This window comes from Alosa pseudoharengus, unplaced genomic scaffold, assembly GCF_046254945.1.
Source record: "Alosa pseudoharengus isolate Yale_2024_CS ecotype anadromous, Long Island Sound unplaced genomic scaffold, YU_APseudo_1.1 YU_APseudo_1.1_scf_4, whole genome shotgun sequence".
Lineage (NCBI taxonomy): Eukaryota > Metazoa > Chordata > Actinopteri > Clupeiformes > Clupeidae > Alosa > Alosa pseudoharengus.
In genome coordinates, this window is record NW_027468774.1 from 27,687,948 (window position 1) to 27,710,548 (window position 22,601).

The 22,601-nt window shown below is 43.3% G+C and overlaps 3 protein-coding genes across 4 annotated transcripts; all 3 read left to right on the forward strand.

Moving 5' to 3' along the window:
- Positions 1 to 35: 35 nt before the first annotated feature.
- Positions 36 to 8,170, forward strand: tbc1d17 (TBC1 domain family, member 17). Of its 2 annotated transcripts, none has more exons than XM_076265716.1 (17): positions 36 to 184; positions 919 to 1,014; positions 1,159 to 1,236; positions 1,392 to 1,509; positions 1,876 to 2,062; positions 2,240 to 2,348; positions 3,059 to 3,223; positions 3,495 to 3,620; positions 3,910 to 4,013; positions 4,144 to 4,238; positions 4,343 to 4,459; positions 4,889 to 4,989; positions 5,543 to 5,642; positions 5,846 to 5,943; positions 6,048 to 6,164; positions 6,294 to 6,380; positions 6,623 to 8,170. In XM_076265716.1, the coding sequence occupies exons 1-17, from the start codon at positions 158 to 160 to the stop codon at positions 6,818 to 6,820; spliced, it is 1,923 nt and encodes a 640-aa protein (XP_076121831.1). In that variant the 5' UTR covers positions 36 to 157; the 3' UTR covers positions 6,821 to 8,170. The 2 variants fall into 2 exon arrangements, with proteins under 2 accessions (XP_076121831.1, XP_076121832.1); XM_076265717.1 differs by having other exon boundaries at positions 2,240 to 2,300.
- A 3,595-nt stretch (positions 8,171 to 11,765) lies between these two features.
- Positions 11,766 to 13,571, forward strand: ccndx (cyclin Dx). The gene is made up of 4 exons (XM_076264767.1): positions 11,766 to 11,981; positions 12,335 to 12,550; positions 12,682 to 13,002; positions 13,237 to 13,571. Exons 1-4 carry the CDS (start codon positions 11,766 to 11,768, stop codon positions 13,390 to 13,392), a joined length of 909 nt encoding a protein of 302 aa, XP_076120882.1. The 3' UTR covers positions 13,393 to 13,571.
- Positions 13,572 to 14,132: 561 nt separating this feature from the next.
- Positions 14,133 to 21,458, forward strand: nucb1 (nucleobindin 1). The gene is made up of 13 exons (XM_076265719.1): positions 14,133 to 14,306; positions 14,992 to 15,121; positions 15,223 to 15,330; positions 15,522 to 15,654; positions 15,771 to 15,874; positions 16,533 to 16,718; positions 16,907 to 16,997; positions 17,109 to 17,167; positions 17,328 to 17,420; positions 17,620 to 17,709; positions 17,909 to 18,082; positions 18,597 to 18,720; positions 19,997 to 21,458. The coding sequence occupies exons 2-13, from the start codon at positions 14,996 to 14,998 to the stop codon at positions 20,083 to 20,085; spliced, it is 1,377 nt and encodes a 458-aa protein (XP_076121834.1). The 5' UTR covers positions 14,133 to 14,306; positions 14,992 to 14,995; the 3' UTR covers positions 20,086 to 21,458.
- Positions 21,459 to 22,601: the final 1,143 nt, after the last annotated feature.

Genomic DNA, 22,601 nt, shown 5'->3' on the forward strand with positions numbered 1-22,601 from the left:
TACTCTTTTTCGCACGTGAATTGAGGTTTTGGCAAGGAATGCGCAGATTGGTTTGAGGAATAAATGCGTCACATAAGGCGGGGCCAAACTGAAAGTCGGAAGTATCGTTTGACGTTCTTGACGTTGCGTTGTTTTGAAGTGTTCCATCGACGGAAGAATGGAGTCAAAGCCAGGCAGTCACAAGGTAAACTCTCTTATGATTCCTGAAGTCATCAAATCTATTATAATTTGAATAATGAACTGTCATATCATCACTCATAGTATTTTATAAAGACACAAACACATAGATAGCAAATTTAATAGCGACAAGGTATATTTGTTGCTGGCTAGTTAACGTTAGCTGATAAGCTAGCGAGTTATCTTGGCTCAGGCGAAGCGTTGTTATTGTCCGCTAACGCTACTCTTGACATCTCAACCTTATCGTGTTAATTGTAATTATTTCGGTTGACGTAATGTCACGAGTCCCGGTGCAAAAGTCCCGTTATCCCGTGATGTTGACACGTCAGTAAGTTTAAACACCTGTTTTAGTGCATGTTGGCTGAAGACACTGGAGTGACGATAATTAGCAAACGCTAAGTTACTGGATCGACCTCTTTCTAACACGGACTATGGGTTTGGTCCCCTTTTCAAAGATGCAAGTCCAGATAAATTCAAGATGAACGTCTTTCGAGGTTGACGTTTGTTTCACAAGTCTCACATACAGCATATTCAATTTAGTTACAGTTGTTGATGCCTCTTGTCATCGATAGGATTATGGATCGGGCATTCATTTAGTGATGACGACTGCTGCTTTTGGGGGGGGGGTCTGGTCTTGCTGACATGCTTATGTCTACAATGCGGAAATCTTCGAATACAAATACATTTGTTGTTTGGGTTGACGGGTTGTCAATATATTAATTGTCAATATATGCTTTCCAGCTAATATTTGAAAAAGAAGGGGTGTATCTTCACACCAACACCAAAAGGAACAACCAGGACACTACTATTCCTGGATTCATACGCATTGTGGAACGGGTAGGATTCACTCTGAAAACCAAAGCATAAATGTCTATTTTTACACTTAAGTTCTGTTTTACCTACAATCTTACCATGTGACATAATTCAACCCAGACTCATTAACCATTTCAAGCTTTTGTCTCTTTAACTGGGTTGTTGTAGGATGGAGAGACTACTCTGGAATGGAGCCCACTGGAGGACCAAGGGAAAAGCACCCCGGCAGTTATGTACACTAAAAAGGTCAGGAGGGTGTGAGTTAGCATGCATCCCCTATTGCAAGTCATAAGGCCAGCGCCCACTGGCAGCGTCTGACGCACGTCGACACATATGCCTATGATGTTCACACTTTGTGTGTTTTTTTTTACTAATCTTTTTTCTCTTTGCTTTTTTGTCAGGAGGAAAATGGAGGTGAAGAAGAGACAAACTTTGATCCTGGATATGAACCTGACTGGGCTGTTATCAGTACAGTGAAGCGAGAGCATGACCATGAACGTGCTCCAGTACGAGAGACAGGTATTGTATAAAGGACAAAACCATCATTGTTGCAGTGATCTGAACTGAGGGAACGGAAACTATCATAGAATAAGTGGTCTTTGTTACTTCGCCAACAGATGTGTAATAATCATTCTCAGGAATTTAAATTAGTTATTATCTATAAGATAGTCAATAATGTTATTGTCAAATTCAAAGCACTCATTCAAAGCATTTAACACAAAGGTGTTATGTCAAGCAGGCAAACAATAATCAACTGAATGCTCTCACACGTTCATTCCCAGTGTGTTCTAAGAGTTTTGATGGCCATAAATAGCACTGCCCTGTTTTATGAGCACTGATGCAAGTCCCAGTGGTTGTTAGTAAAAGACTACTCTCTCTTCATAGGTCACTGGGGCGCTTTCTCTCTCCCTCTGTCCGAGCTGTACTCGCTGCGGCGGGCTCGCTTTGCGCTAGGCCGTAACTTCATGGTGGTGACCAGCAGGGGGGGCCACCCACTGCCTGCGCTGCACTTTCACAGAGGGGGCACCCAGGAGCTGCTGCGAGCCCTGCGCCACCACATCAGCCTAATCCCGTGAGTTCCTGGCCAAGCCTCCGGGCCTTTGCACGCAGCCAAACACATAAACACACACACACACACACACACACACACACACACACACACACACTCCAGTTTCTGCCCCTGACTCTTTGGCTCTCACTCTGTTTAGTTTATAGCTGTCTCTCTGTTTCTTGCCCATGTGCTATGCAGGTCTCCCGTGGATGGACGGCTCTATCTGGCCTACCCCAAAGACTCCAATGCTGCCTCACAGGCAGGTGATGAACAACTGTTGGATGAAAACAGTCCTGATATTGTGTCGGTATGTTAGTGTGTAGTGGGTTGGGTGTGTGGACATGATTTGTGTGTGTGCTTGCTTGTTTTTGTTGTATAACTCTGACTGTGTGTTTGATGTTTGTTTATCTATTTGTTTGTTAATTTATTTAACAAACCTTATGCCATCTTTACACTAGAAGACTTGGAAAAATTTGGAAAAGATTTTTGAAAAACTACAGTCTCAGACCCTCTCACATCTAAAAACAAGTCATAGAGTCACAGACTATACTACTAGACAGATATAGAGTTGATATGTCATGTGGAATAGCCGACTAATCATTTATAAGTAGGCTGTCGTCTACTTTGCCCCTTCCTGTTTGGTGTTAGAGAGAGCTCACTAATGGTTTTGATATGTTGATGTTCACGTCACTATTGGCATGAGCCACGACTAAAAGACTTGCAATAATATCAAACATGTTATGTTCTAATATCAAACATGTTTGATATTGTCGTAACGCCAAGACTAGAAAAAGACTGACTCGGACTGACTTAAAACCGCTATGATTGGCACCATACACTAAATTATCTAATAGACGGGAGCGCGCCACGACTCCAGTAAAACTCTCATGATTTCATTCCGACTTTGGAAATGTAGTTGCCGATTGTGAAATCGCTCGAAAATCCTATGGTGTAAGGCCGGCATTACTTGCTTGCTTACGTACTCACTCACTCACTTGTGTGTGCATTTCTCTGCAGAGGTTCATGCAGGACCCCTATGCGACCACCCTGGGGGGTTTCTCCAAGGTCACCAACTTCTTCAGGGGGGCCCTGCGACCCCCGGACTCGGCCATGAGGTCCGCTCATGGTTCTCACTCCCTTCATGCCGCTGACGACGAGCCGGGATTTGAACTCATCACCCCCGTAAGTGAGGGATAGTGGGGGAGGTGTGAAAGGGAAGTAAAGGGAAGGACTTCCTATGAGCTGTTTGGTAGTGGTGGGGGGGTTTCTAGGAAAGAGGAAAAGCAAGTCTCATGATCTAGTCGTGGCTGTTTCCCATGACTCGGGTCATAACTGTGATGACGTGATAGCTGCAGGACTTGAACTTTCTCCCTCGTCTCTGTGTCTGTATGTCTGTTTCAGTGACTCATTCATTGTCTCTCTCTGTTATGCATGCTTTCACTCTCTTTTAAAGGGTGCTGAGCTTGGGCCCAGACCAGACGTCATGAGGGGACCACCTCTGGACAACTGGGAGGAGTTTCTTGACCCAGAAGGGCGTGTCATAGATCCTGACCGAGTTAAACAGCTGGTTTTCAGAGGGGTAGGTTCAGAATGGGACAATTGAATGTTTTAAACAGCCTAATCATTGTCTTTATTCATCATGAGTACTACACAAAGTAGCCTAATTATCCACCTTTAAGGGATTTATTGTACAGAATACAGTTCAAAATACAGTTTGAAGCACGAGAGAGTAGATCTGTAATGGATGTTTGTTGAAACGTGATTTTTCCCTCATGGATATATCCTGCCCTATGTAATGTGCAACTGTTGTTGTAGTTCATGATTTGAGCTACCACCACACATGATCATTGGATGATTCTCTTACACAGGGTATCACTCCATCCCTGCGGAAGGAAGTATGGAAGTTTCTGCTGGGATTCTATCCTTGGAAAAGCACTGCCAAAGAAAGGGAAGATATTGTTAGAGTAAAGACGTGAGTCTCTTTGTATTTTGCATCCTATTATCAGTTGTCTTGTTCCTCTTCCTCTTTTTTTTTGTTCACAAAATGTGTTTGCTATTGTGGTTTGGTTTGTCTCTCTAACTGTCACCGCCACCATTTTCAGAGATGAATATTTCAGGATGAAGGTTCAGTGGAAGTCAGTCAGCGAAGAACAGGAAATGAGGAACTCCCTGCTCAGAGGTTATCGCAGCCTCATAGGTCCGTTCTGCTATCTGTTATGCATCCCTTTATTTTCTATTTGTTGGTTTATGCTGGGAATTGTAGTCAAATGTCTGATTTTCTTGTGTTTGTTATTCATTCAGAGCGGGATGTGAATAGGACAGACAGGCACAATACGTTCTTCTCTGGGAATGACAACCCAGGCCTGGTATTGCTTCATGATGTCCTCATGACCTACTGCATGTACAACTTTGATCTGGGTATGCCTTCTGCAGTACATTCATGTCACCACTAGATGACAGTCTTTTAGATTTTATAACATCCACCACCAGATGACGGTGTTCTAGAGTTTAACCATCCACCACCATGAACTGGTTGAAGCAGATACACACAAGATTGAGCTCAGATAACATTGAGGTAACATTACAAACATAACATACGATTGAGATAACCTAGGTTATGTTACATATGTATTATGTATCACAAGCTGTTTGTACACGTTAGCAGTATAGGTGGATAATAATGTTACTTATCAAACATACAAAAAGGGTAGTACAACACATCTCAATTAGGGTTTTTTCTTATGTATATATTTTTTTAAGTTAAATGCTTTTTGGAGAGTGCGTAGCACTTCCTCATGACGTCTGCTTACTCTCCTCCTCTTTGTGTCTGGCCCGTCCTGTCTGCAGGTTATGTCCAGGGCATGAGTGACCTCCTGTCTCCTCTCCTCTTTGTGACTCAGAATGAGGTGGAGTCTTTCTGGTGTCTAACGGGTTTCATGGACATGGTGGTCAGTACTCCTGCAGACATTAGCTCTATTCACCTGCATTGTTGCCATAGAAAAAAACTAATGTATTATATATAATGTATTATATATAATAATTATAATATAATGTATAATATATTATAATCTAATGTATTATATATAATGTTTTGTATATATGTACTTTATGTATGTGTGTGTGTGTTTGTGTACACTGCACATTTTTATAATGTCGTCCTGTGATTGCTGATTGACATTTGAATGAGTTGATGGTCATATTCAAATTTGCAGTGGTCTCTTAATTTTGAATATGACCGTCAACTCATTCGAATGTCACTCAGCAACCGTAGGATGACATCAGAAAAATGTGCATTGGTCTCTTCATTTTTTCCAGAGCTGTATGTGTGTGTGTCTGTGTGTCTGTCTGTCTGTCTGTCTGTCTGTGTGTCTGTGTATGTGTGTGTGTGAACATTAAAGAATCATAGAAATACAAAAACAAGTCACTCTCCTCTTTCTTCTCTCTCTCACTCTCTCTCTCTCTCTCTCTCCTCTTCTCTATTTGTCTCTCCCTTTCCTTTAGCACCATAACTTTGAGGAATCTCAGGAGGCGATGAAGCATCAGCTCCTGCAGCTCAGTTTGCTCCTCAGATCACTGGACCCAGAGCTCTGTGACTATCTAGGTAATCAATCAGTCCACTCATCCAGTCAGCCAATCAGCTGACCAGCCCACTCTTTCTGTGACCAAAGGCTACTGCTACACCAGTAGACGTTGGAACTGTGACATCTCTATGTCTAGTCTCTTCGGAGCGCTGAGAGGTGTTTCATGCTCACTTTTCTCCTCTGGTCCTCTCTCTCTCCGTCACCTCCTCGCACAAACACACAGATTCCCAAGACAGCGGCTCGCTCTGTTTCTGTTTCCGATGGCTGCTCATCTGGTTCAAGAGAGAGTTCTCCTTCGAGGACATTCTGTCTCTGTGGGAGGTGAGACACTGTCTAGACGTGAAACCATGCTGACATGAAGACTTGACATATAGTGACTTGAACTTGCTGGAATCTTTTTATAAATATGTTACCCTGTCCTCTAGGTGATGTGGACCCGTCTGCCATGCTCCAACTTCCACCTGCTGATGGCCTGTTCCATTCTGGAGTCGCAGAAGGGGGAGTTGATTGGCTCCAATCACGACTTCAACACTATCCTCAAGGTATGTGTGGACCTGCTGGTGTGAGCATGTTTTATTAGCAGTAAACTGATGTTAATTTAATTGGTGTGTGTGTGTCTTTGTGTATGTCTGGGCGTGTGTTTGTGTGTGTGTCTGCGTATGTGATTACAGCACATCAATGAGCTGTCCATGAAACTGGATCTCCACTCGGTGCTTTGTGGTGCTGAGGCCATTTACCTGCAGCTGGCCGGCTGTAAGGTGAGACATGAACTGAACACGCGTCACTGCCCGACATGAGTCACATCTGAAGGATTTTAACCCTTTTGTCTGTATGTGTCCTGCCTGGTGTCTTATTTTCTTCTCTTGGCCCTTTTGTCTGTCTATCTCCTTCCTTCCTTTCTTTCTTTCTTTCTTTCTTTCTTTCTTTCTTTCTTTCTTTCTCTCTCACTCTCCTTCTCTCTCCCTCTCCCTCTCCCTCTCTCTCTTTCTCTCTCTCTCAGGAGCTCCCAATTAAAGTGCTGGAGGTGTTGGACCTGTACGTTCCCCCCAGGCAAGTCGACAGCACCAGTTGTGACTCCGTGTCGCAAAGCCATGAGACAGACTACCTTCTCAACCAATCAGAGGGTGGAGCTACTGCGGCAGGCAGCCAACCAGGCAGCTGCACAGTATCACCTCCCCCTCCCCCTACATACCCCTAAATCTGAGGACTGTTGGACAGTAGTAGAGAGTGTTTTATAAAGAATTGAAGTGTTTTGGATGACGCATGAAAGACTATACTGTTTGTGTATAAGAGCTTAAAAAACTATAAATACTTGGCTACACTTTATCCTAATGGTGTATTAATGACTCAATAGTTGAATCATTTTTCATATTTATATGGATGTGGATTGGCGCTGTCTATTCCTGATGAAGGAATTTTTACACTAACTGTTGTTATATGAAAAGGAACTCTAGAATAAGAGGGATGTGTGCAATAAACCAGCCTCTGCTTAACCAAATGCACGGGCAGGCACCAGAAGGGATTTATTACTGAACTTATAACTGAATATATTACTGTAGCATCAAGATATGACCACCATTTAAATGTCAATAATTTTCACTTCCTGGTTATTAATACACTGTGAGATTAAGTGTAGTGCGATGGTTGTTTTGGAAGATCCGCTGCAAATGGATGAACAGAGAAGGCCACTTATGTGAAGTCGGTGTAGCACAGAAGGATGCTTGTCCTCTCTGTGTATATGTTCTCTTTGTGGAAGGTGTCTGTAATACTATGCTGTGCTACAAATCCATAGTAACCTTAAGATATGTATCAGCATATATTGCAATAGTGTTTCTCACCTGTCATGCCTATTTGTTCTCTCCCTTTTTGACCTTGGTTTGTGAGTGGCAAAATGCAAAACTTTGTCTGTGTTCCAGTTTGTATTCGCTGTGTCCTCTTTGGACGGGCATTGTGGTGGCATTGTGAAGTTGGAGAGGAGGAGTGCAGTTGTAGTCGGAGAAGAAAAATCTATGTTTGTTTCGCCGTCTTAGTACGCTTTGTATATCATCTGTTTAAGAAGATTGCTAATATGTGCTTTTTCATGTCTTCATTAGTCTATATATTGTTTGCATACAACTCTGTAAAAATGTTTTCATGCCTTTTTTAATGTGCAGGATGTTTAAGTGTCTGTGTCGCCTAGATTGGGAAATTAGATGAATGAGGCTATTTGCTCACTGACAGCCTGATGTTGTGACCTGCGTCATGCTATCACAGCCCAGTGCAAATGCTGCATGCGTTACCATTTTTTTTTTTCCTTTTATATACCATAATATCATGACATATTTACCATTTATTTAAACAATAAATAACTGCCAGTTAACTCAGATTTGGTTCTACTTTTTTTTTGTTATTCTCAAGCAATTTGAAATTCTTAAAGGGGCAAGCAAAACTGTCCAATAAGAACAAAAAAAATGATTTTTTTTATAAAGAATGGGGACCTGTTTGCTGTATGTGTATTACACCATGAATGGTCAAATTAATCAATAAAAATATTCTCATGAATAATCTATTTAATGTCATTGTTTCATTGCATGTCCGCATTACTGACTGCAGTCTTTATGTTAATCCTTCAGAAATGTGAAATATCCACAGTGGTTTTCTGTAAAGAAATATTACATTGTTTTTAGATCCACTACATGTTTAATTCTGTACACTGTACTGTTTTACTTTTTTATGGGCCACCAGAATGAGAAAGTTTGATATGATGCATGAAGTGTATTTTTGGAACCACTGCTGTCCCTTATTTTCATGAAAGTACAGACTCGCTCAACGTTTACTCATTACATGTGTATTTGAGGTTTGAGGTTCAGTGGCTGTATCAACATTCCACATATTCAACACTCTTCAGACATACAAGTCTTTCAGCACTGACAGACTGAAGAGGTGCTTTCTCTTTCTTTGCATGAAGGTTGTCAGCCACAACTACCTCTCTGAACTCAAGAGAGCGCAGCCACTTAGTCTGGGTGTTAAGTGAGTAAACTTACGCACCCCGGTCCCCTGTCCGTCACCCACTATAAACACCCTCCCTCTCTCTCCTCTAGTCCTGTCCATCCCTCTCTCTCTCTCTCTCTCTCTTTCTCTCTCTCAGCAGGTGTCTGAGTGGGGTGAAAGGCATGGTGAATGGGGTCACTGTTCTTCACTGTCCCGGCAAATGAGGTGGAAAATGAGGGGTGGGGATCCACGCCCCTCTCTCATGACTCTGGTGCTGCTCTTTCTGTTGTCTCTCTCTCCATCCCTTTTCTCTCCCTCTCTCTCTCACTCTCTCCCTACCCCTCCCTCGCCTTTCACACCGTGTTTGTTTGAATACAGCTGGGACATATGAATTTAGCACGGCACTTAAACAACCTGCCTGACAGCCTGTCACTTGTCCTCCTATAAGTGTGTGCGTGTGTGTCCCGCATCATTCCCCACATACGTTCTGCTGACCTGACCTCAGCTGTCTCCACGAAACCAAGTGAGAAAAAAAACGTAATGAATTTTTCATTCGAGCCCAATCTGTTTTCAGTGTGCCTCAAAGGAGGTTTTCATGACCAAACGCAGCCTGATAAGCTTTTGGGTGTCAGAGTGCAGTTAGTTCATGTCTCTCAAATACCAAAGCATGTACAGTTTTTCAGAGTACATTCCAGACAGCCTCACTGTAGAATGGCAACGTGGTGCAAAATGTTTAACAAAATATGATTGCATATCGAATTGCATGTTGACAAAATAGAAAATGACCTTTTTGTCATGGTTCATCCTCGATCTTTGCTACACTCTACAGGCAATTAGGTAACTTGTCAACTCCTAAATCTACTCTCCTAAATCTGTTCTAGTATATAGAACTGACTAATCAGCTTATAAAGGTCAACAAGGTTATTCAAAAAACAGTGGCTGTTGACAGATGTTATTGCACAGTTGATGTCATTGTTGTGATCTAGACCATGACAGCATGACGACTGGTCACTGATTAAGGATAAGGATATATACTTTTTTGATCCCATGAGGGAAATTTGGTCTCTGCATTTAACCCAATCGGTGAATTAGTGAAACACAAACAACACACAGTGAACACACAGTGAGGTGAAGCACACACTAATCCCAGTGCAGTGAGCTTCCTGCTACAACGGCGGCGCTCGGGGAGCAGTGAGGGGTTAGGTGCCTTGCTCAAGGGCACTTCAGCCGCGGCCCACTGGTTGGGGCTCAAACCGGCCACCCTCCGGTTACAAGTCCAGAGTGCTAACCAGTGGGTCACGGCAGCCACAGGTGCATATAAAATTATAACAAGAGAAGAAAATGTAATGCTTAAACCTAAACTTTTCAAACTTGTAAAACAAGTCTACCTATCATATCAAATAATAAACTAAAACAGAGCCCTACATTTTTCCTTCAAAAATCATTTTTGAAAACTCCATCATTACTTATACCATCCAGGGTATAGTCTTGTGGCTGTGCAAGTGTACGTGTACACATATTGTGTCTATGCATCTGAAATTGTGCTTTATGAAAACATCCTCTCAGTGTATGTGTTTGTGCATTTATGCAGAGTCTGTGTGTGTTAGGCTATTCATGCATTTTCTTTTTAAATGTGTTTGTTGTGTTTACGTGCCCTCTACATGTGCCTGCCGCCTCACCCCTAACTCTCACCTCACCCCACCCCCAACTACTGAGCAGAAGGCAGCGCCTCTGGTGTCTGACACTGATTTGTAAAAGGGAGACAATACGGCTCATTGACCTGGCCGTCTCCACTGTCTGCTGCACATACCTCGGCTGGCCCTCCCCTCTGGTGGCACGGCCCTTTAAACAGGAGCAGCAGATTGCCACAGGCTCGGCCAGGAGGCCCCGGGGGACGCCCCCCCCCCTCCCCACACACACACACACTCAACCCCCCCCCCCCGACGGCAGGCCGATCAGGTTGCATTGACAATGAGATTCTGCACAGGGGAGGGAGGGGACGTTCTCCTTGCGCGAGGGAGCCGCGTGAGCTAGTGTGATTTTTTTCGGGAGCCAAAACAAAAGTTACACACTCCTGCCTGGAGGACATGCATGGGAGGGGGGTGGGGGATTGAGTCTGACCAGTTGTTTTTGGTGATTTGCCCCACGAGGTTTCTTAGTGGGTCTGTTTTTAAAAGTGTGCAACAGTTGGCATTCTACTACACTGTGTATTTTGTAAAATTATCTACAAAAATCTCTTATTTAAGACTGTGGGTTGTGGACAAAAATAATTCAGGATTTGTTTAACCAAATATTATTAGAATTGAACACAGATTTAATTTGATTTAAAACACATTACCAAAACATAAAACAACACATCTGCCTAATGAGAGATCAGATGGAAACCTGGAGGAGTCCAAAAATAACATGTTTGGGCAACTAACCAAAAAGTGACAAATTGATGGCATATGTATTCATTTCAGAAGGATTCCCATTGTCAACAGCCCTTTACGGCCCAATTGCTATTCATTCTCATTGTCAGAGTTTGAAGATGACCTTTTTCTCTCCTCGCCCCTTTCTCTCACTCTCCTCCTCTCTTTCTTTTCTCTTTCACTGTCGGAGACAAGCTGTTGCCTCGTCCCTCCGGGCTACTCCCTCTCTTGTCTGCATCCCTCTCTCTCCTCCCCTCCTTCACTCTCTGCCTCTCTCTCTCCTCTCTCCACCTGTTGAGCCCATTGTTTAGCGGGCAGCATTGTTGAGCTTTTATTATTTTACTCTGCTCACTTTACACACCCCTCTCCGTCATCTATCCATCCATCCATCCATCCCTCTCTCTTTCGTCACTACTTCACTTTTGTTCAACTGAGCAGTAGTATAAATAGTTGCAGGCTAGAGGAAGAGCGCAGGATTCACAAGAGAAGAGGAGAGAGCGGCGCACACCCACACATGCACACATACACACGCACAGGCACATACTTATTCACTTACTCAAAAACTTAACACCATACTCTCTTTGGAAAACAACATCTCGAACAGCAACTAATTCAATCCTGCAACGCAAGTCTCCGGTCAGGCATTTTTATTTTTACCTAACCAACACCAGCAAGGACCTTACCAACTCACCCACACTGACATTCTCTTTGAACTGGGACTTAACTTTTTCTGACTCACAAAGCGGCGGCGGAGGCGGCAGCATGTCAGTGTCACTGTGGTGCCTGGAGGAAGAGCAGACTCCAGCGGGCCAGACTCCAGCAGTCCTGCGGGCCCCGTGGGACCCCCACGCCTCGGGCCAGAGGGTGATCCAGAGGCTGCTGCAGGCGGAGACCAGGTACCTGCCCTCGGCCCTCTACACCGCACTCATCCAGAGAGAGCCTGAGCGCAGAGAGGAGCTCACCAAATGGGCCATGGAGGTAAAAGCAGCTCTGTTTATTATTATGTTATGTAATTATATATTATTACACATATATATGTATATATATATTCTCATGACTCCCAGAAGATTTTCAGTGTTGTTCAGTGTTGTTCAGTTTTTCTCTCTCTGATTTTGATTTGTTAACTCTTCGAGTCACTCATAGAATACTTCAGTGACATGCACTGATTTGCTGCTTAAATGGATTTGCTGCTTAAATGGTTTTGTTTTGGATTTGTTTTGGATTAACCCCAGTTGTGCAGGATTTGGATTAACCCCAGCAAGTTTACAGTATAGTGGAATATACTGTACAGATTTATAACCCTCCATTCTCCTCATCCCTCTCTCTGGCAGGTTTGCTGTGAGTGTGGCTGTGATGAGGCCGTGTTCCCTCTCTCTGTCTCTCTACTGGACCTCTTCCTGTCCGCTTCTCTGGCCCTGCCTGTCTCACCCTTCTGTCTGACGGCCACCTGCGTTCTGCTGGCCTCCAAACTGACCGAAAGTGACACGGTCACGGCCGACGCACTCTGTGCCTCTGCGGAGTACGAGTTCATGCCCTCGCACTTGCGGGTGAGTGGCTGCTTACTAATGCAGCTCTCTCTCTCTCTCTCACTCATACACAAACACACACACACACACACACACATACAGAAGTATTTGTTGGGAATACTGGTGGTCATGTAAACTTCTGTATACCACAGGAGATGGAACGTATTGTCCTGGCAACACTCAGGTGGGACATCGCTGCGGTAACCCCTCAGGACTTCATGCCACACTTCCTCTCCTCACTTGGTGAGCAGAGAGATGGGGCCCCGGATTCAGGGGATTTTCTGACCACACTGCGGCGCCACAGCGACACACTGGTTGCCATGTGTGTGTGTGACTCCCGTTTCTTGGGAAGCCCTCCCTCACTGGTGGCCGCGGCTGCTGTGAACTCTGCCCTCAGAGGTCTGACCACAGAGAGTCCAGACCAGCTTGGTTACATGGCCGCAACACTAGCTGCACTTTGTCAGACTGACTTGGTAAGTAGCTTCCAGTAGCCTAATCAATTTGTCATAGATCAGACACTAAAGGTAGCCAAATAAATCATAACTTTATTTGTATCATAGCTGTCACATACTGCATATCATTCATCTATGCGATAGATGTGTTGCATGAAACGGAGATATCAAATTAACCATGCATACAGACAAACAAGCAACGAAGATGGTTGAACAAGCATTTGCCTTACAACTTTCCTCTCTTTTACGATACAGGCAGTATTGCAGTACTACAGTGATGTGATAGAGGGCGCTCTCCAAGAGCGCCTGCGAAACCGTGGCCGTCGGGGAGAGACAAAAGGTGAAGAGGACGAAGAGGTCGAGGACGAAAGAGCAGGCACCCCGACAGACCTGCGAGAGATCGATTTTTAATCCGGGAAGATCAAGCAGCAGAAAAATATGCGTATCAATCTCCACGTCCACATCTTTAATGATCAGTGAAACTGATGTAAATTTAAATGAACGTCACATTTGGACTGCTAGCCTCAATGTTGACTTGTCCTGTTATAATTGTTATTTATGTGGTTATAATTTATTCAATTTTATTCGTTTGAGTGTTTTCTTGGTGCCATATTTATTGTTTTTCTTGCACTGCCTACCTGTTTTGATTTATTTGTGTTTACATTGTGATATTTAATTGTTTATCATTCCTTATTTATTATTTAAACATGTATTTATTCTTTGTTATTTTAAAATGCGCAAATATATTTATTTTATTCATTCAGGATAACAAATTGTGTGTTTGATGTAAAGTAATCTATTTTTCCAGAATAAAGTGTTTATAATCGAAAAGTGTTCTCTTTTTTTCCCAACTCAGTTTTATTGAAACAAAGTGAAGTACAAAGGTATATTAACACAGATAGGCTATCTACAATAGTGAAAATAAGTGTTCTTTGAACGACGTTATGCACACCACGTGACTTCATAAGCACATCGCCAGAGAAATGTCTAATAAGGGACATCGCCTAGCCTAGTCTGGGATCTAGGTTTTCGGAAGGTTGTTCTTTTAGTTTTGGATTTAGAAAAACAATTCTATCATCATCACACCTCATCGCCAAAGCTTTTATTCATTGGCTTTTATTATGAAAAAGATATTTAGGTCCGTCGCGCACTGAATACGTCAAAAGGAGGCGCAAGCAAGTTGTGTTGTTGGAACCTCAGTGGATGGAAGGTATCGTGTGAGACATACGCACATCCTTAGTTTTACGAACAGGTCTAATTTTAACGTTGAAATCAGTAGCATATTTTTATAAATATCACGGACTACACAACAGGATAATCACACAGTAAGTAAGCATGATGGTATGACGCATGTTCAATTCAAATTGCCACCCCCTCAAATGTCATTTTGATAGTCACGGCTGAATTGCTCAGAGCCTGCCACTTGTCATCTGCTGCCTCAGTTGTCAAACTAGGAACGAGTGTGTGTGTGTGTGTGTGTGTGTGTGTGGGTGGGTGTGGGTGTGGGTGTGTGTGTGTGTGTGTGTGTGTGTGTGTGTGTGTGTGTGTGTGTGTGTGTGTGTGTGTGTGTCCTCTGCGAGTCCTCTGCGAATACTTGACTCACTACTTTGTGGTTTGTTATCAATCGCTTTCCGAGGCAAGAGGCAGTCTCTGGTTGTAGCATCAGTTTGATATTTGGGGTTGGCTGCTAAGTTGTTGACTGAAACATAACCTTGGTCGTGTTTGCTTAGACTTAGTCTTAGCCCCTAACAGGATGCTCCCGTCATAAAATAGGCTACCATTAGGCTACAATGCAGATTTAAGGCAAGCAAAGATGCTTCCAAGGCTTGTCAAGTGAATTGCTATTTAAAAATTAAAAACCGAGTAGGCCTATAAAGATGACCGTACTGACTGAAGAAAGAATAGCCCATTTATGTTTTAGGAGTATTCGAATGTGATGGAGGTCCTGTAGGTTTTGACCCTTGAAAGAAAAGTACTTGTTTGTACTTAAGCCACTTGTTTGTACTTAAGGAGGATGATGACTCCTCACTGGCTGCTGCTGCTGTCCCTCTCGCTGGGGGTGATGTCGGTGCCTATTGACCGCAACCCTAACCAGCAGGAGGTCCATCCCCCTAAGGAAGAGATACCAGAGGAAAATGCGGTAGGTGGCTCTCGACCTCATACCACACTGTGTACCTCAGCATACTGATGTGTTTGTGGTGTCACACATGTTATGAATGACTGATCTCTTCATTTGTACAGGACACAGGGCTGTATTATGACCGGTATCTGAGGGAGGTCATTGAGGTGTTGGAGACAGATCCTCACTTCAGAGAGAAACTGCAGACAGCCAACACTGAAGACATTAAAGTATGGGCTCTCCAGCCTCCCTCACCCCCATCTTGACTCTGTCCCATTTTCTCCTTCTTCTGCCTCATTTTATAAACTTTTCCTTGCTTTGTTTCTTTGTCACACTAGAAATGCTTGTCGTTTTGTTCAGGTTTTATTCAGCCTGTGTGTGTTACCCTTTGCTCACTCTTTGGTCTTTTTGATAATGCCAGAGTGGGCGTCTGAGTAAAGAACTGGACCTGGTGGGCCACCATGTGAGGACCAGGCTGGATGAACTGAAGAGGCAGGAAGTTTCCCGCCTAAGAATGCTGCTTAAAGCCAAAATGGACAGCACCAACACACAGAGTATGTGTCTGCAATCTGTCTGTCTGTCTGTCTACCTGTGGGTGGGTGGGTGTGTGTGGGTGTGTAGAAAGAAAATTCCCATAAAGGGATTAATTGAGTTTTCTGTTTCTAATCAGGTGTGCAAATGGATCATGCCTCACTTCTAAAACAGTTTGAACACTTGGACCCTCACAACCAGAATACATTTGAGGCCAAGGACCTGGAGCTTCTCATCGCTACGGTATGTAAAGAACATTTTTCTTTGAAGAGCAAGTTGTTTGGGAAGATATGGTTCCGGATCATAGTGCTAGTGCAGGGGTGTCAAACATAAGGCCTGGGGGCCAGATCAGGCCCGCCAGCAGGTTTTATACGGCCCTCTAGATGTTCTGGGTAGGAAGGGGAAATTTGAAAAAAAAAGATGGTCTTCAACAATGTGTAATAAGCAATATCTCTATGATACCTTGATTAAACCTAGCACTACAAACCATCCTCAGGAAGGAAGAGACATAGAAGTAGGTTATTTCAAGAGAGAAATAGCGTTAGTAGCACATGATTTGTACTTGTTTGCTTATAAGTGGATATGGAAAAGGAGTATATCAAACAACTCATACCCATGCAGAAAAATGATAATGACCTTGACAATGACGGCCCTCACGAGGTCTCATTTCAACAAATCTGGCCCACTAGCTAATATGAGTGACACCCCAGTGCTAGTGGGATTATTCATTTGCACTACTGAACATGTAGATGAGGATCATCCCTAGCATTCCATTCCCTAACTTCTTGAAGTACTGCAAATGAGTGGTGGCCATCTAAACATGTTTTAGTATATAATTTAGTTGAAACTAAATTCTAGGTCTTTAGCAAACATATGTCTTAAATATTTGTCTTTGTGGCAGGCCACCAAGGACCTGGAGAACTACGACGTGGAGCGTCACGAGGAGTTCAAGCGCTACGAGATGCTGAAGGAGCATGAGAGGAGGGAGTACCTGAAGGGCTTGGACCAGGAGAAGAGGGAGAAGGAGGAGAAGAGGTTGGAGGAGATGAAGGAGAAACACAGACAGCACCCCAAAGTCAATGCCCCGGTACGAGGGACAAACAATTTACATCAATGCTTATAGAGAAGACTATGATAACTATGACCTCCTTACTTGTGTAAACATTGCTTTGTTTAGTCAAGTTTAGTTTCTATTTTTTTTGTTTGCCCCTCCTTCTTTGTTCTGTTCATTTGTATTCTACCTCATGTTTGATGACTTTAATCCCCCTCTTTCAGGGTAGTGTTGCTCAATTGCGGGAAGTATGGGAGGAAACGGACGGTCTGGATCCACAAGAGTTTAATCCCAAGACCTTCTTCAAACTGCACGGTGCGTTTCTCTGCTGTTCCACACTCATAAAGACCTCGTCAGTCATATTTCCTAAACTTCCTTTTTACCTTGAGGTTGGCTGAGTATCTGTTTCTGTTCCTCCCTGATCAGACACCAATGGAGATGGCCTGTTGGATGAGCAAGAGCTTGAGGCTCTCTTCACCAAAGAGGTAAGCGAGGATCTAGTCTCCAGTTCAATTGTTTTTCAGGTTCTCTTCAATTCTCTGAACTTGGTGTAGTCATTATTACATGTAGTATGAGTTGAGTATCCGCACTTATTTGACTTTTATTAATATACTGTTCATGCTTACGCATTGTGTGTCTTTTCAGCTGGAGAAGGTGTATGACTCAAAGAATGAGGAAGATGACATGATGGAGATGGAGGAGGAGAGGCTACGAATGAGAGAGCATGTGATGAAAAATGTAAAAAAAATGGCTCTGACACACACACACACACACACACACACACACACACACACACACACACACACACACACACACACACACACACACAAAATCCCCATCTCTCTCTTTCATCTACACACACAACCAGACACACACATTTTGCCGGTCCTGAATCAGTCTGCTCCATCGTTTCATGCTGTCTTCCATAATACTACAGGTGGACCTCAATCATGACCGTGTGGTCAGTCTGGAGGAGTTTCTGAAGTCGACAGAGAAGAAGGAATTTAGCAACCCTAAGGAGTGGGAGGTGAGGAAGCGGTCAGGATGGCTTCTTCATCTTTGCTGTTGTGTGGTTGATTACTTTTAAAATATTCTGCATTTAAACAAAGAGTAAAACACACCAAAAAGCTGCCGACCACTGGTAACAAAACGTATGGAACAAAACAGAAATAGCTTCTTCCCTTCCTTCTTCCCTGACCGCTCCTGCTTGTGTTTGTGCCTATCAGACGCTGGACGACACCAAGCCCGTGTACACTGAGGAGGAGCTCCAGCGCTTCGAGGCTGAGCTCCGGGACAAGGAGGCCGAGCTGGGCAGGAAGGCTGAGAGTCTGAGGCAGGAGCAGGAACTGCTGAAGGAGCGGGGCAAAGCACTGGAGGCCCAGAAGAGGGAATACCAGCAGGTAGCGCTGGACCTGGCTCAAGGCCTCCCTAGAATCCATATACACACCAGTCCAGTCCAGTTTCCCCTGACCAATGTGGATAGTGTAATTTGAAGCCATATTAAGAGTGGGGATAAACGGTCTCCTGAACTCTACAAGAACAGAATTTGTATGGCTGTATGCAGAGGCTGCATTTTTGCATCTTGTGTTTTGTGATTGATCTACTACTCTCCAAGACGCCTGTTAATGATGTTTTACTCAGTTTTGCTAATAGATTTCTTCTATAGCATAATTTGATCATAACAACACAGCAGATGAGATCTCATAAAGCATGGTTTCTTTTGCTGTTGCCATGGAGACACGTAAGGATACAGTTGCCTCTCCTGTCCTCATTATAGAAATTCTAATAATGGCAACTGTGTGTGAATGCCACCATGTTAAAGTCTAAGCACATATCAAGCAGAATCTGTTAAGAACTGGCCTGCAGTCTTAAAATAGGATTCATGTTTGTTTGTTTTTTCATTTTTGTTTACAGGCCGTTAAGGACATGGCTCAGAGACAGAAACAGCAACAGGAGACGAAGGAGCAACCCCCGTCGGGTCCTAACGGGGAGCTACAGTTTCAGCAGGGACTAAAGAACCTCCAGCAGGATGGGCCAGGTGATGACTGATGGGGAACCAGTATAGATTAGAGTGGGTGGAGAGGGTGCTCCTGGACCTCAGTTGGCAGAGCAGGGTTCTAATGGATTCTATCCACCAATCATGCTGTTGTAGACAGATGCCCTAACAACAGTAGGATCATGCCCAGGAAGCAGACATGCTGATAAAATGTGTATTTTGGCAGCTCTTTGAGTCATATTGGGCAAAGGGGACTCCAAAATGAATGAGTTGAGATTGATAGAATCAGTTGTAAATGGCCAATAGTGTTGATCTGTGTCAAATCTAATGAGGTGTGTTGCTGCACCGTCCAGATTTTGTTCAAATATGATCTATATCATGAATGGGTCCCAAGACCAAGTCCTGTGAAATATTTCTGTTCAAATGTCTTCATATTTTTATCAATCCTTGATATTGTTTCAGTTTGATAGTCTGAAAAACATTTTATCTAGGAAGCAATGTTTGAGCATTGCTATCTTGAAAAGTATTACTCATAGCCAGTTCAAACTTTGTAGGTTGGAAGACAAACATGTTCTCGGTGTGACTGAACCATTGTATGGCATGCTCATGGATTTTCTGCAAGGGCTTAGATTTGGAAAAAGTACAAAAAGAGACATTAAGGGTATTATAAGCTCATTTTGTACACATTCAATCATTATGTGCTTTCTTAAATACAATATTTTATTGAAGATGTGCCAATATTTGAGTTATCCACATATAATGGTTGTGAAGATGTTCAGGATAAAACAAGGTAAGGTTGTGTTTTTTGGTCATTTTTAACTAGGAACATGACAATCTATGTGGAAGTAGCTCAGTGTATGGACATTTAGTGTACAACGTACCAATGTCTATGGTACAACATTGATACCTTGTACACTAAATGTCCATGATGATTAGATACAGTTCCTCAGGAACAAGAAGAAAGAAGCAGGGGTGAAAACAAGATAATTGGCCTAGTTTATCCTTCATCTTCATGTTCATATGCTGAGGATACTTTAAATATTAGCATTTGAGGGAATCTGTTTGCACGTGAGACCGTATGGAACAGGTATTTCACTAAACCATGCTTTACTAACACTCTACGCTGAAGGCAATGAAGGGAATTTACCAGATGAAGGTCTAAGACTGAAACGTTGTGTAATTTTAGATAAAAATGAATTGCTTGTGGAATGGTCAGTGTGCGGGACTCCTACGCACCTGCCCGACAAAAGAGGGGTGCAAAAAGCCTTCCTACGTTACACTGAAGGCATAACATGTTGTTATTTGTCTGTTTTTCCAGTTGGGAAAGTGCCTGTTGAGAACGAGCCAGAGGTCCATAACAATCTCCAAGCCGAGCCGCCACAGAACCTGCCGCGGCACACGTCTTAACGCCGGGCCCATCAGAATCAGAATTAGAATCCGCTCCTTACTGCACATCCGGTATCTCAACAAGAGGGCCCAGCACACGGTCCTAAAGCCCCACCTCTTCAGTCTCCCTCTCCCCACACCATGCCTAATATACTGGCTGCTGCTTTTCCCACATGTCACATGATGTCCAACAGGTTGTAGCTGCTCATGCTTGACCCATAATGTGTCTGTAGCATAAAACATAAAGCTCCCTGCACTTATTTTGGGTGGGGTCTTACCTGCATTTGTTTTGGGTGAGATATTCAATTGACGTAATACCTCAACACAGTGTCTTATGCATGACATAACAGCTTACAGTGTGTATGTGTGTGTTTGTGTGTGTGTGTGTGTGTGGTTTGATTCCCCGCCCCCCTTCCCCCATACCATCTTCTGTTCCTCTTGCTGTCGGTTAGCATAGGCTACTTTGGCCTTATGGTCTGCATGATGTAGCACTACCTGCACATTCCCCAAAAGGCATTTGTGGGCAAACTGTCTCTTTACTGACTGCTGTGAGTAGAGTGGCTTGTGCTGTTTAGCAGTTTAATCACAATGTCCTTGATTTCCTTTGCTATGTGTTAAATGTACTGTAAAGGCATTTTTTTTAATCATAAACTGTGTGTGTGTGTGTGGAGGTTTAAGATTTACAAGAGGATATATACAAAATACTTTTAGTTAAGTGACTTAAGCATGTGATTTTGTTCACATGCTTCTTTTAGTTGTGTGCCTGTTTTGATTTGTAGTGAACTGTGCCTGTCTGCAAAGGAGTGAACTAACTTACGGAAACTTTTGAAACAATCAGGAGATGTGGCGATAGGTTTCAAATAGCCAACCAGGTGAAATAACAAAATAAAAATTACTTTCAGCAATAAAACAAAATAAATGCATTGTCAGTCTTGGGTTTATTTGGCCCATATGGTCTGCTGTCAACAGTAAACAGTTATTTGTTCTGCTAGTTTTTGTATTACCCAGAAGGCTTCTGGTGGGATTTGAAATTCTTTGAATGTATTGGAGCTTGCAGTGCTAGATCCAAGCATAGTGTTTCCTCATGGGAAATATACATTATCCATTTGAAGCCCAACCAACAGGATTTGAGCCTGGTATTGTTCAGCCTATCACCCATTTGTCCTGATGATTTCATTAGGTTTTTTCCCCTGTACTGTTTATATGCCAGAGTTTTTTTTATTGTCATGGATCCAAGCATAAGGTAAACAGTGAAATGTCAATGGCATTGAGGTTGTGAGACAAATCCAGATATCTAACAAGTGGTAGCAGTGCTTTTTAAATCCACCTCAATGGAGAGTTCTTGTCCTGTGGTTTATTTGTAAAGTATAATAAAGATCTCTAATGGGATACAATGTGGCGTGGTCTGGTGCTTATTCACTTCTAGGTGAAAGTGTGAGCAGCTTGCTTGTGTTGGAGTACCGCACTGCCTGCCTTGACTTGCCTATGCACGTGTGAATGTACACGTTTTCCAGTGCACTGTGCACATACCTCTCCTCACAACTGCAGGATGACCCTTGACCCGTCTGCTCAAAGGGTAAATATTTGGAATGTTCTGGGCTTAATTCCCATGTGTGCATTTTTAAATAATTGACTTTTCTGTCCACGCCTTGCATCCTAGGTGTTGCCACCTTCTTTTGAGTTGTCTCTTCTCCTTTTTGTGGTAATGGCCATCTGTGCCGTAGTACTTGTTCTCATGATGCACATTCCTCCGGCACATTCCAGTGCATTTGACTGACACATTCTCTCTGACCCTCGAAACCCCCATGACTCCACCTCTCCGGGTGTCAGCCCAGCTGTCACCTGTCAGCCTCTCTAGTGATGCTGACACTGTGTTTGTGTGTGTGTGTGTGTGTGTGTGTGTGTGTGTATACAGGTTTCTTATGATCAGTTTGCTGCTGAATTTTCAATTTTGAACCACCTCCACCATGAAGATGCACCAATCAAAACTATGTGTGCGAGAAAATGCAATATCAATGCGATATTTTGCAGGAAACATTAGAAAGAAAGGCACATATACAGAATGAAACAAAAACCTGTGTCGTTGCAGATGGATGGAATATATACTAAAGTGGAGATAATTCACTGTGGAAAGGCCTTGGTTTGGTGAAGAGGATGCAGTGGAGTGTGTGAAAAGGATGACTGTCTAAATCCTTCACGTGGCTGTGTGGGCTCGGTGATGAATCATCCGCTCTTTGTAGTGTGTGTGTGTGTGTGTGTGTGTGTGTGTGTGTTAGAGAGAGAGAGTGTGTCTGCTCTTGAATTGTAGCTGACCCTCGCAACTGCGCTTATCCTACATACCTGCATCCGTCTGTTTGCTCTGACTCTGTCTGGCTGTTTGATGGGTTTCTGTTGTCTTTGTCTTTAGTGTGTCATGTTGGTTCCTTCTCTGGAGGTGTTCAGCACATATTCAGGGTTAAAATGCTGTCCATAGATCAAGAAATCTAATCAGGTTTAAGTGTGTGTGTGTGTGTGTGTCACAATGTGCTCATGTGTGA